Source organism: Balaenoptera borealis, assembly GCF_965194805.1.
Source record: "Balaenoptera borealis genome assembly, chromosome: 7".
NCBI classification, from domain to species: domain Eukaryota; kingdom Metazoa; phylum Chordata; class Mammalia; order Artiodactyla; family Balaenopteridae; genus Balaenoptera; species Balaenoptera borealis.
Genome location: NC_138864.1, coordinates 119,180,267 through 119,194,792, shown reverse-complemented (window position 1 = coordinate 119,194,792; position 14,526 = coordinate 119,180,267). Strand labels below are relative to the sequence as shown.

The 14,526-nt window shown below is 37.9% G+C and overlaps 1 protein-coding gene across 3 annotated transcripts in view; it reads left to right on the top strand.

The window, feature by feature from the left end:
- The window catches only part of TPK1 (thiamin pyrophosphokinase 1), a 344,192-nt gene extending 329,874 nt beyond the window's left edge, over positions 1–14,318 (top strand). For 2 of the 3 annotated variants that reach the window (XM_082400500.1, XM_082400498.1), the window contains one exon: positions 13,363–14,318. In XM_082400500.1, coding sequence (XP_082256626.1) covers positions 13,363–13,490 — 128 coding nt within the window. In that variant the 3' untranslated portion in view covers positions 13,491–14,318. The remainder of the gene's footprint in view (positions 1–13,362) is intronic. The other variant, XM_082400499.1, reaches the window with a different exon arrangement.
- The last annotated feature ends 208 nt before the right edge of the window (positions 14,319–14,526 follow it).

Sequence of the window (14,526 nt, the reverse complement as noted above, 5' to 3'; positions counted from 1 at the left end):
TTTGACTTTCTGCCTTTAAGAAAATGAAAATGCAATATAGCAATATAATTTTTGAAAAGTTTCAAGAGCCACTGTAAGTCTAAATGCTGTTTTATAGGATACAATTTTAATAGTAATAATCCTGCCAGGAGTTCCTATTTTAAAGTGTAAATTAGCAATTTTTTTTTTTTTTTTTAAAGATTTATTTATTGATTGATTGATTACTATGTTGGGTCTTCGTTTCTGTGCTAGGGCTTCCTGTAGTTGCGGCAAGCGGGGGCTACTCTTCATCGCGGTGCGCGGGCCTCTCACTATTGTGGCCTCTTTTGTTGCGGAGCACAGGCTCCAGACGCGCAGGCTCAGTAGTTGTGGCTCACGGGCCTAGTTGCTCCGTGGCATGTGGGATCTTCCCAGGCCAGGGCGCGAACCCGTGTCCCCTGCATTAGCAGGCAGATTCTCAACCACTGCACCACCAGGAAAGCCCTAAATTAGCAATTTTTAAATAGAAAGTTTGTCTCACGTATATACATACAAAGACATTTTTTAAGATCTCTAGTTCAAAAAATTAAAATTGTAAAGACCAGTCACAGTGAACTGAGTTTAGAGGTAGTCTGGTTTGCTTTTCTGCTAATGAAATCTGAGTCACATTTTCTTAATGTATAGCCATTACTCCAACGAGGCGAAGCATCTTCAGAGAATAATTGATGAATGTAGAGCATACAGTGGTTCCATTATGTTGAAGTAGTTAATGATGTCCAGTAAGTCTAATTAACTCCTAGAACTTAAGCTAATATTCCAGGATGGTAGGGAACCTTGGGATTCATCATAATAGGTTCATTAAACATGTACCTGTGTGGTAGAAGCAGTACTACTACTTTAAGTCTTTGAGTGGTTTTATCGGTCTCACTAAGTCATCCACTTACCCTACTCTGTCAGGCTGCTGACAGTTCTATACTTCAGGGAAACAGACCAGCATCGATTCTCTTTTTAGAGCTCTTCAAAGTATTGCTTTAACCTCCCATAGTAACATGTGTCTAACAACTTTTATGATCATCATAGCCTGTGGATTTAACCTCTCTGAGCTTCATTTTCCTCATCTGTAAACTACCGATAAAAGCCCGCTGTACCTTGAACACTGTAAGTGCTCAGATAATGTCTTGAATGAATGAGAATTACTCCATCCCAAATACCACCTCTTTGAGTAGCATCTCCCAGACAAAATTTGTTCACTCCCTTCTCTTTTACTCTCTCAGTTTTGTTGATTTTTAGATACATTTGCATTACCTTTTAAATAATTTATTTTTATAAGATAACCAGTGTCAATCTACAGATTCTTGGGAAGCCAGGCCTCTGGGGGATTCCTCCCCATTCCACTAGAATATACAGCCCATTCCGGCTCCATCCTCATTAGCTCCTGCCTCATGCTTCCATCGTATCCACTGAATTGGACTATATATATACATCTTCACCTTTTACTAAAACGTGAAGTCCTTGAAAGCAGACACACTCATGTTTGTATCCTTAATGCCAGCACAGGGTATAACCTTCATAAATATCTGTCAAACAGACGAGTTTGTACATGTATGCAGATGACACCTGAAATGATTTGAAGCATCACATGTAACGTAGCCTGGCAAAGCTTATCTCATTCTGTCTCTCAGCTGGCTATAAACTAGTCACCTGAATTAAGGCATTTGCTTATTGTTCAAATCATGACATCTCTCTTTTTTCATTTTAAAAGACTTTTAAGGTAGGAGAGGAAAATCTGATCTACTTTATAGACAAAATAACAGAAGAAAGCAAAAGGCATGGAAATTCCTTGAATACTTACTGTGTGTTAGAATTTTGACTATATAATCCATACAACTTCTCTGTGAAGCAGACATTATTATCCACATTTTGCATATGAGGAAACTGAAGTCAGAAGCTTAAATAACTGAGTTCATATAGAGCTAGAGAGTGGTAAAGCCAAGGTTTGAACCTAGGTCTGACTTACTAACCTCATCATGACGGGGTTCATAGTTTTTGACAGCGAGATGCCTCCTCTGTAAAAAACACCTGAGCAGAACAATCACACAGGTGCAGAGGGAACAAATGCTTCCTGCTCTTGCTTTCCAATGCTTGAGAGCATCAGAGGCCTCCAAAGTACTCCTTTACAGTCTGTCAACCAGTTCAAAAGAGCACAGCCCACTAAACCAGCTTGCAGAGGTAAGGTAGGAAGCCAGGACAAATGGCCCTACCTCCCTCCAACTGACAGGAAAAGAGCTGAATACTTGAATTCTACCAATTTGCCAGCCTCTGCTTTGCAGTCTTCAGTCTTTCCAGCTTTAGAGAAAAGCTATAGGACATCACTGAAAGCAATAGAATATTAAGTGCCTAATTCTCAACCTTTCCTTTGGGAAAGAAAATACTTTGAAATAATGGATGAAAATTATTATAAAATCAGTTTTCATGTTTCTCATATTTTTAAGTTCTGTTTCTCTAAAATATGAAAAGCTCAGAGTCAGAGTATGCCTCTGTGTTCCCTCATTGGAAGAGGAACTTAACCCGTCCTCACCAGCCAATATTCTATCATTACACTACACTTGTTCTTAAAACAACTGATGATGATGTCTTTGAAGCAAATAGATAAGACACAACTTTTATATTCAAACAGAGCAAGCAATTTTAGGTTATGTTTATCACAGATTACATGGTTGCTTATAGTTTTACACATAGCTATCACTTTTATTTTTGTCTATAGTTAAAAACAGGGCTTGATCTGAGTGACTCGTTGTCTCAGAACAACTATGTTTAGCTCTGCTGTACTCTCTGCAAACAAAAATGGAAAATATCTGAATCTAGATATGTTCTAAATGTTGAATTGAAAGTAAATGTTCAGCTAGCCAAAGTTTTGGACAAGTCCTCTGGAGTAGAAATGAAAAAGTAATTTGTGAAGGAGTGACATCATCAAGATGGAAACATAGGTCGTTCCCAACTTCAGTCCCCTTCACAAGAAGACCAACTAACGACTCTCTATAGACAAGAGACACCATTGTGAAAATCCTAGAACACAGGGGTGAGGCTGAAGGCACGCCCTGTATCACAGAGAATGACGTAGGACCACATTAGAAAAGTTAAGAGGCGCAGCTACACTCTGACCGCATCACTCCTCCCCCAGGCTGGCTCCTCAGGCCTGCAGTTCCTCCGGGGAAGAGAAAGTCCAGGTGGACACCCAGCTCCTCCAGCATCATGGGTCATTTCTCAGGATGCCTTCTCAGGTCTTGCCTTATGGGCATCTAAGGGGGACTTGGGGACGTGACTGTGACAGAGAAGGGGGAAGGGATTTATAGCAACAAGTGCTCGGAGCGTGGCCCTGTTCCTACTCCCAGTGGTGCCCAAGCAGAAGTCCCAACCAGCAGCTCTGCTCATCTGCAGAGCCAAGATCGTGGTCCATTCTGACCAGGGAACTTGGCAGGGCACAGATCTGCCTGATTCAGGACCCCAGACAGTGAGCCCTTGCCAGTCATGGAGCCTGTTCTGCCACTCCAGCTGGACAGGAAAGCTAATTCATAGCCCCGCCCATTGCTGAATACAGCCTCCAGCCCTGCTGACCAGGAGACCTAACCAGAGCTCCTGGGAATCTGTGTAGCCCCTCCTGCAACCACAGTGACAGCAGCACTTGAATGGAGAGCCTGGCCCGTGGCCCTGCCCTTCTGCAGAGCCAGGTGGTGGCCTGTCAGGCCAGGGAACTTGGTGCATGATTCTGCCTAATTTGGCCCCCAAATAAGAGACGTGCCAGCCTTAGAGCCTGTCTGGTGGCTCTGCCCAGGCAGGGAAACTAATTCATAGCCCTACCCACTGTTAAATACAGCCTTCAGCATGCCCAACCAGGAAACCTAACCAGGCACATGGGAAACTGTGTAGCCCAGGGTTCCCCAACCCCTGGGCCGCGGACCAGTATCGGTCTGCGGCCTATTAGGAACTGGGCCGCACAGCAGGTGGTGAGCAGCGGGCTAGCGAGTGAAGCTTCATCTGCCACTCCCCTTTGCTCCCCTTTGCTCCCCTTCGCTCCCCTTCGCCCCCCCCCTTTGCATTACCGCCTGAACCATCCCCACCCCCTCCCGCCCCGGTCCTTGGAAAAACTGTCTTCCACAAAACCTGTCCCCAGTGCCAAAAAGGTTGGGGACCGCTGGCATAGCCCATCCTACAGCCCCACTTACAGTGATACCTGAGCAGAGAGCACAACCAGTGGTCCTCACCATTTGCACTGCAAAACCAGCTACTCTGCCTGGCCAGAGAATTTGGCGCACAGTCCTGCCTGATCTGGGTCCTTAAACAATGGGCTGTGCTGGCCGTGGGGTCCATTCTGCTGCCCTGGTCAAGCAGGGAAGCTACCTCATAGCCCCAACTACTGCTAAATATAGTACCGAGTCCTGACCATCCAGGAAGCCTGACCAGAGAACCCAGGCAACCACAGAGCCCCATCCAACAGCCTCACTTGGGCAGAGAACCAAGCCAGCAGTCCTATCCAACTGTTTTCAGCCACAACACATACCCCACAACCTCAGAGCTCAGGCAGTGGCCTTGCCCACAAAGAAGACCCTAATAGCAGGCTCCCCCTACCCAAGGAGTCTGTCAGCTCACATGTCCAGAACCCCAAGCTGAGCTGACTGGTGAAGGACTGTCTCTGCCAAGGCACACCTGTAAAGTCTAGAAGAAGAGACTGTTTACTCAAATGTGCAGATACCAATGTAAGAAATCAAGGATCAGAAAAAATCAGGTAAACATAACACCACCAATGGAAACTAATAAAATGCCAATAACTGACCCTAAAGAAATGGAAATCTATGAACTTCAACGAATTCAGAATAATCCTCTTAAAAAGTTTAGTGAACTACAAGAAGACAGATAACTTAACAAAATTCGGGGGGAAAAAAATGCATGAACAAAACGAGATGAACAAAAAAAATAGAAACCATCAAAAATAAACCAAACAGAAGTCCTAGAGCTAAAGAATACAATGACTGAACTGTAAAGTTCAATAGAGAGCTTCAAAATCAGAATTGACCATGCAGAAGAAAGAATCAGTGACAGGGTATTTGAATTTATCCAGTCAGAGGAACAAAAGAAAAAAAGAATGAAAAAGAGTGAAGAAAGCCTATGGAACTTATAGGACACCATCAGAAGAAACAATATCTGCATTATGGGTACCCCAGAAGGAGAAAGAGAAAGGGACAGAAAGTGTATATAAAGCAATAATGGCTGAAAATGAGGAAAGAAATGGACATACAAATCCATGAGGCCCAAAGGACCCCAAATAGATTGAACCAAATAGTTCCAAAAGTCAAAGACAAAAAGAGAATTTTCAAAGCAACAAGAGAAAGCAACACATTACATACAGGGAATCCCCATAATGGGCAGATTTTTCAAAAGAAACTTTTCAGGCCAGGAGAGAATGGGATAATACATTCAAAATATTGAAAGAAAAAAAATCTGTCAACAATACTATACCTGGCAAACCTGTCCTTCAGAAATGAAGGGGAGATAAATAAGTGCCTGAACAAACAAAAGCTGATTGAGTTTATCACCACTAGGCCTGCCTTACAAGAAATGCTAAAGGGAGTTCTTCAAGCAGAAATAAAGTGATGCTAATTTACATGATACAATCAGATGAACACAGGTATAAAAGACTTCCTGGTATTGGTAAATAATTGAAGTTATTTAATTTAACTTTAGTTATTTAATTATTGAAGTTATTTAATTTAACTTTAATTTAATTTATTTAATTAAACTTTAAATTTAATTTAAATTTAGTTTAACTCTTATAACTCTAGTTTAAAAGTTTTAAAATGTATTAAAAAAAACCCATAACTTCAATAGTCCGTTACTGTATACATAATATAAAAAAATATGTAAATTTTAAAGTGATGGGGGAGAAGTAAATTGTAATTTTAGAAATGCTATTGAAGTTAAGTTGTCATCAGCTTAAAATAGGATATTATAAATATAAGATAGTTTATATAAGGCTCATGGTAACCACAGAGGAAAAACCTATATTACACAAAAGATCAGGATCAAGTGAAGTATACCAATACAAAAAAAGTCATCAACACAAAAGAAGACAGCAGAATAAGAAGCAAGGAACAACAGAGCTACAAAACAGTCAGCAAAACAAGTAAGAAAATGGCAATAGTAAATCCTTATCCATCAATAATTACTTTAAGCATAATGGATAAAATTCTCCAATCAAAGACACAAAATTGGATGAATAACTTAAAAACAATATCAAACAATATACTGCCTACAGGAAACTCACTTTAGCTTCAAAGACACAGACTGAGACTGAAAGGATGGAGAAAGATATTTCAAGCAAATGATAACAAAGAAAAAACAAAGGTAGCTATACTCATATCAGACAAAATAGACATTAAGCTAAAAATGACAGAAAGAGAAAGAACTTCACTATATAACAATAAAGGGGTCAATCCATCAAAAAGATACACCAAATGTAAATATTTATGCACCCATCCAACATCAGAGCACCTAACTATATAAAGCAAACATTAACAGAATTATAAGGAGAAATAAACAAATAAACAACAACAAACAGTTGGGGACTTTAATACCCCACATTCAATAACCGATAGATCATTCAGACAGAAAATCAATAAGGAAACAATGGATTTGAACAACACTGTTGACTCAGTTGTAACAGACATATACAGAATACTTTGTCTGACAACAGCAGGATACACATTCTTCTCAAATGCACACAGAACATTTTCTAGCATAGATCATGCATTAGGCCACAAAACAAGTCTTAGCAAATTAACCAAGACTGAAATCATACCTAATATCTCCTCTGACCACAATGGTATGAAACTAGAAATTGGTAAAAGGAGTAAAACTGGATAACTCATGAATACATGGAAATTAAACAGTACTATCCTGAACAACCAGTAGATCTAAGATGAAATTAAATGAGAAATTAAAAAGTATCTTGAGACAAATGAAAATGGTAACAAAACATACAAACTTATGGTATGCAGCAAAAGCAGGTCCCAGAGGGAAGTTCATATCTATAAATGCGGACCTCAAGAAATAGAAAGATCTCAAATAAACAACCGAACTTTTACACCTCAAGGATCTAGAAGATGAAGAACAAACTAAGCCCAAAGTTGGCCAAAAAAGGAAATAAGGTTTAGAGCATAAATAAATATAGAGACCAGGAAAGAAATAGAGAAAACTTAATAAAACTAAGGGCTGGCTCTTTGAAAAGATAAACAAAACAGACAAATCTTTATTGAGACTAACCAAGGGGAAGAGAGAGATCCCAAATTAACAAAATTTTAAATGAAAAAGGGGACATTACAACTGATAATATAGAAATACGAAGGTTCATAAGAGTCTTCAGTGACCAACTATACACCAACACATAGAAAAAGTGGATAAATTACTAGAAACATAGAACCTATCATGACTGAATTAGGAAGAACTAGAAAATCTGAACAGACCAATTACTAATAGGGTATTGAATCGGTAATCAAAAATCTCCCAGAAAAGAAAAGTCCAGGACCAGATGTCTTCACTGGTAAATTTTACCAAACATTTAAAGAAGACTTAACAGCAATCCTTCTCAAAATAACCAGAAATACTGAAGAGGAGAGAACACTTCCAAACTCATTTTACAAGGCTAGTATTACCCTGATATCAAAGCCAAATAAGGACATTACAAGAAAAGAAAACCACAGGCCAATATCCCTGATGAATAGAGATGCAAAAATTCTCAACAAAACAGCAAACCAAATTCAGCAGCACATTAAAAGGATCATACACCATGACCAAGTAGGATTCATCCCTGGGATGCAAGGATGGTTCAATATATGCAAATCAATAAATGTGATATATCACATTAATAGAATGAAAGATAAAAATCATATGATCATCTCAGTAGATGCAGAAAAAGCACTTGACATAATTTAACATCTGTTCATGATAAAAACTCTCAACAAACTAGCTATAGAAAGGGAATGCACCTCAATACAGTAAAGTAAGGCCATATGTATCAAGCCCACAGCTAACATCATACTCAATGGTGAAAGACTGAAGGCTTTTCCAACAGGACAAAGATGCCCACTCTCACCACTTCTATTCAACATGGCACCGGAAGTCCAAGCCAGAGAAATCAGGCAAGAAAAAGAAAGAAAAGGCTTCCAAATTGGAAAGGAAGACCCCAAATTATCTCTGTTTCTAGATGACATGATTTTATGTATAGAAAAGCCTAAACACTCAACCAAAAAAACAAACAAACAAACAAAACTGTTAGATCAATGAATTCAGTAAAGTTGCAGGATACAAAATTCAACATAAAAAAATCAAAAGTATTTCTATACACTAAGAATGAATTATCTGAAAAATAATCTCATTTACAATATCATCGAGAACAATAAAATACTTAGAAATAAACTTAACCAAGGAGATGAAAGATCTCTACACTGAAAACTATAATATATTGATGAAAGAAATTAAAGATTAAAATAAATGGAAAGATATTCCAGGCTCATGGATTGGAAGAATTAATATTGTTAAAATATCTATACCACCCAAAGCCACCTATAGATTCATTGCAATCCCCATCAAGATTCCAATGGCATTTTTTACAGAAGAAAGAGAAATCCTAAAATTCATGTGAAACTACAAACGACCCTGAATAGCCAAAGCAATCCTGAGAAAGAACAACAAAGCTGGGGGCATCACACTTCCTGAATTCAAACTATATTATAAAGATATAATAATAAAAGCATTATGGTACTGGCATAAAAACAGACACATAAACCAATGCAGCAGAATTGAGAACCAGCACATATACAGTGAGCTAACATGAAAAGAGAGCCAAGAATACTCGATGGAGAAAAGACAGTCTTTTTAATAAATGGTGCTGGGAAATTGGATAGTCACATGTAAAAGAGTAAAACTAGATCCCTATTTTACATCACTCCCAAAAATTAACTCAAAATGGATTAAGAAATTAAACATAAGACCTAAAACCATAAAACTCCTGGAAGAAAACACAGGAATAAAGCTTCTTGACATGGGTCTTGGGAAAAGACCAAAGCACAAAAGACTAAAGCACAAGCAACAAAATAAAAAATAAACAAGTAGGACTACGCCAAACTAAAAAGCTTCTGCACAGCAAAAGAAACAATAACAAAATGAAAAGACAACCTAAGCAATGGGATAAGATATTTGCAAATCATATCTGAGAAGGGGTTAATATTCAAAATGTACAAAGAACTCACACAACTCAAAAGAAAAAAAAAAAAGTTAAAAATGGCCAAAGGATCTGAATAGACATTTTTCCAAGAAGACATACAGATGGCCAATAGGTACATGAAAAGGGTAGTTAACATCACTAGTCAGGGAAATCAAATCAAAACCACAGTAAGTTATCACCTCATACCTATTAGATTGGCTGTCATCAAAAAGACAAGAGAGAACAAGTTCTGGAGAGGATATGGAGAGAAGGGAACCTTTGTGCACTGTTGGTGGGAATGTAAATTGGTACAGCCACTATGGAAAACAGTATGGAGGTTTCTCAAAAAAATTAAACACAAAACTACCATATTACCAGCAATCCCACTTCTGGGTATATATCCAAAGGAAACAAAATCACTGTGTCAAAAAGATAACTGCACTCCCATGTTCACGTTCATTACAGCATTACTTACAACAGCCAAGACATGGAAACAACCTAAGTTTCCATCGACAGATGAATAGATAAAGATGTGATGTATATACAGTGGAACACTGTTCAGCCATAAAAAGGAAACCCTGCCATTTGCAACAATATGAATGGACCTTGAGGGCATTATGCTAAATGAAATAAGTCAGAGAAAGACACGTACTGTACCATCTCACTTATATGTGGTAGCTAAAAAACTCAAATTCATAGGAAAAAAGATCAGATTTGTGGTTACCAGAGGCAGAGGGTGGAGAGAATGAGGTGAAGGTGGTCAAAAGATATTGACTTACAGTTATAAGATAAATAAGTACTGGCTATGTAATGTGCAACATAACGAGTATCATTGCCAAGGCTGTATTGTATATTTGAAAGTTGGTAAGAGAGTAGACACTAAAGTTCTCACAAGGAAAAAAAGTGTAATTATATAAGGTGATGGATGTTATTTTGGTAATCATTTCACAATATATACATATGTCAAGTCATTTTGCTATACACCTTAAATTTATACAGTGTTATTGTATGTCAATTATCTCTCAATAAAACTGGAAGAAAAAATAATAAAAGGAAGTAATTTGTTTTATTGCTATCTGCAGGAAGTTATCTCTGCCAGTCTTATGTATTTTATTTCATGATTGACCCTCAAACATTTGGGGAGAGGGGAGTTCAGTATTAATTCCAAATATTTTCTTAGAGATTTTCTTCTAAGGGAGACTTTTGAAAGTTTTGTCCAAAAGCATGATTCTTTGGAGAAAACATACTCCAAAATAATTGTAGTGACATAGTCAATTGAATTTCATGATTTTGTGTTTCAGCTTATTCATCTTAGTTTTCTATCAATCATTTTTATTCTACTTTCCATAAAGTTGGAGATAATCAAATGAATTTCATTGTAACCTTTAATTAATTGTAACTATTATTATGGACTGAGTATTTGAGTCCCCCAAAATTCACATATTGAAGCCATAACCCCCAATGTGATGGTATTTGGAGGAGGGGCCTTTGGGAGATAATTAGGGTTCGATTAGGTCATGAGGGTAGTGCCCTTATAAAAAGAGGAAGAGGCAGGAGATCTCTCCACCATATGAGGATACAGCAAGAAGGCAGCTGTCTGAAAACCAGCCAGGAAGACAGATCTTACCAGAACTCAGCCATGTTGGCACCCTGATCTAGGACTTCCCAAGCTCCTGAACTGTGAGCGATAATGTCTGCTATTTAAGCAACTCAGCCTACGGCATTGTGTTATAGCAGCCCAAAGCCAACTAAGAAATGTTTAGTAACTGGTTCTTTCAACATTACAAAATAAAAAGAAAACATGATTTATAAGACTGGATAATAATGGCATTAACTCAAATATTTCATGCAAAGTAAAAACTGTACCTTCTCATACCCTAATAAAGCTATTTCACTTCTTTTCCCATTTAAGAATTAATTAGGATGCAACAATGTCTTAGAAAAGCCAATATATATAATATAGTTGTCTACCTAGGATAATCCAAAATCCATAGTCTGCCTTCAGAAAATCAGAAAGGAATTTATGTGCAACTACAAACTAGAGAAATAATTTTGCACTCATGTCCTTTGAGCCCAGGTTAAAAATAGGATTTTAACTTAATTAGTTGCCAGAATCTTAAACGCATTGTTTCATGTTCAGGTGGGTTGTGTGTACCTTGTGCTTCACCGGGGGGTTTCCACTGTGAAGCTGGTCCACTGAAGCACCCTAAATTGCCTTTCTGAATAAATGGTATGAAATGTGTAAACTGTTCCCCAGCCCTTCCTCAGAGGGCTGTTGGGAACCCTGGGCCTGGGATGGGTGTCAGTAGGGATCTGGTGTGCACCCAGATTCCAGGCATGGTCACCCTTCAGGAGAGCAAGGCTTCTTTCCTTGACAGACTCACTGTCTATGTAATAGTGTCTGGATTTGTAAATTTATGTGCTTATCATAAATATCATTCAGAAGCATCATCTCAGAAAAGCTCCAGATTACTGAGAGGCGAAAGCTTCTTGCACTGAGTTACCTGTTAGGGCAATATTCACACGAGGTTCACTCTGTATTCCTGTAGTTTTACTTTATAACTTCATGTTTGCATTAGTAAACGTGTTGACAGTTTACTAATCACGTTAGTAATTAGTAAAGAGTTTGAGTTTTAATAAGTAAACTGTGTGAATTACTGATGTTATACTATCCTATAATACTATTTCTGAATTTTTAAATTGCCTTTTCAAGATTTCCTCAGAAAGATAACAGGCTCCCTCTAGCGGGAAGTGACCATTATAATTGAATTATTTATTCCAAAGCTGTGTAACTTCATAGTTGCACTTTGTTTGAAGGAAAAGGGGCCTTTTCTGACTCTGACATTTGTTTATTTCTCTCCATAACATTTGTTTACTTTTCTAATTTCTTAGCAAAGAAATCAGTACTGATTATCAAGGAATGTTTGTAGGACAGTCATGGTTTCAAGTCATGTTGGTAACGTGAACTGCTCTTTTATAAGCAAAGAGAAGTGAGGTTACCAATGGGTGCCCAGGCATTAACTTCCACGAACTTGTTAGGAAATATATATATATATATATATATATATATATAAATGTAATTTATATGTAATTATGTAATTTATAAATTTGTAATTTATGTAATTTATAAATATATAAATTCTAATAATATAACTTAACTCCAAAGCCTTTATTTTCATAATTAAGTAATTTAAAGGATTATCTCATCTTGTGCCCTCATTATATGCTGAGTTTAAGTGGCTTGCTCAAGATTACACATTTGGAAGTCTGCTTTTTGACCTCTGAGTTCTGATTAATTTTACAGAAAGCAACCCTTGTTCACTTTGGCTTTTCTTTATGAGAAAACAATGACCAAAATCCCATGCTTCTTTTGAAAGTAATTAGCTTTCTGCCCCATATCATTTATAATTGAAACTAAAACTGCATTTTTATAGAGCTTAGTCAAATATAAAAATGTTAATTCTGAATCATCAAGAAAAATTAAAATTGTACCCAGGCAAGGAAGTAACCTATTACAGAAATGGGTTTTGGTTTTACAATTGGTAAAGAAAAAACAAAATTTAACGAAATTTAGTATTGAGAGTGACATATATCCCAAACTGGTAAATAACCAATAACCAACTCCAGGAAGACTGGTTATAACAAGTTATAGAAACTTTCAGGTTTAGAATCTCATATCATACATTTCACCTATCCCACATTTAAAAAAAATTTTTTTGTTGTGGTAAAAGTCACATAATATAAAACATACTGTTTTAACCATATTTAACTGTACAGTTCAGTGGCTCTAAGTACATTCATACTGTTGTGCAACTCTCACCATCATCCATCTACTGAATTTTTCTCCTAAACTGAAACTCTGCCCCCATTAAACACTAACTCCCCATTCCCCCCCGGAGATTGGGATTGACATATGTACACTCCTAGGTATGAAGCAGATGGCTGGTGGGGACCTAACTGTATAAGCACAGGGGAAAAAAAAGGTACAATCTGTTTGCAGGGCCGGTATTAAGTTAACCTATCCCGCATTTTACAGATCATCTGTCAAAGTGTGTGCTTAATTGCTTTTTGGTAACTCTTGGCAAAGCCATTCTCCCCTGGAGGGAGCTTGGCTCTCACCAAACTTTTGTCTTCTTATTTTCTTACAGCAAATCATAGGATTAGTTTTGGAACACTGGTCAGCACTTCCAATACCTACGATGGATCTGGTGTTGTGACTGTGGAAACAGACCGTCCCCTCCTCTGGACCATGGCCATCAAAAACACCCATGACTGACCTCCGCAGCCGTGCCTCTGACCTCATTTGCCAACACCTTCATGCTCCACAAGAACAGTTCACCTGGTTGGCAGGAATCTAAACCTGTCCCTGAGAAGCCTGCTAGTTTTAAATATGTTAATGTTCAGATCATCCAGGTAACATTATGAATGACAGATCTCAATTTTACAGTGAGGGGGGGAAATCATTATTTCTTAAGCAAGTAAATTACATTCAGTTGGAAAACTAATGTGTATTAATCCACTCTGAAATTCAGGACTGATCATTCTTATGTTATTAATCATTCCATGTATCCTAGGAAACTGTTTTTAAGTTTGAAGCTGAGAAGGCTCTGTTGAGGCTCCGTGGTGTCCCGCACATAAACCTACTCCTGTTCATCCTTAATTGCTTAACACCAAAGGCTACTTCTGTCTAATAGTATTAGCTCTCTCTGTATTACATGTATTCCCTTTCACTGAAAAAATAATTCCTTCTAGCTTGGGATGCTAGAACTGCACCATTTTATTCTGGCCTTGATGGGTTTTGGTATTTTCTTTTCATAATAAATTTAGAAAATCATTGGCCTGATTATTAAAATTTAAAACAGGTAGAACCTGCCCAGCAGCTTTACATAGCGCAAACCGGGTGTTGCCCTAAGGAAAGGGACCAGCAGCTCTCTTCTTTCTGGTGCTACAACAGAGTGGCGGTTGCATTGTAAGTGGAGAGTGAACGTGGGATCAGGTGAAGTAGCATGCAGCTGTGCACAGTCAGTCATTAGAGAGAACTGTTCATAATTTACGCAAATATATGTGACATTGAATCCAGATGTCAAATAAAAATATTTAGTTATCCATGTGCCTGTGGTCAGTTTTTAAGAAAACCATCCATTTTCTCACCTGTATTTTATAATGACCAGTCTTTCCTAATCACTGTTTCTATACAAAAAAAAAAATTTGCTCAGAAGATGATTAGTAGGTATAGTTCTTCACACCTCTGATCTTGGAGAGCAGCCCAGCGTTGTTAACACTTGCTCTAACCTCCATGGAAGTTACTTTCT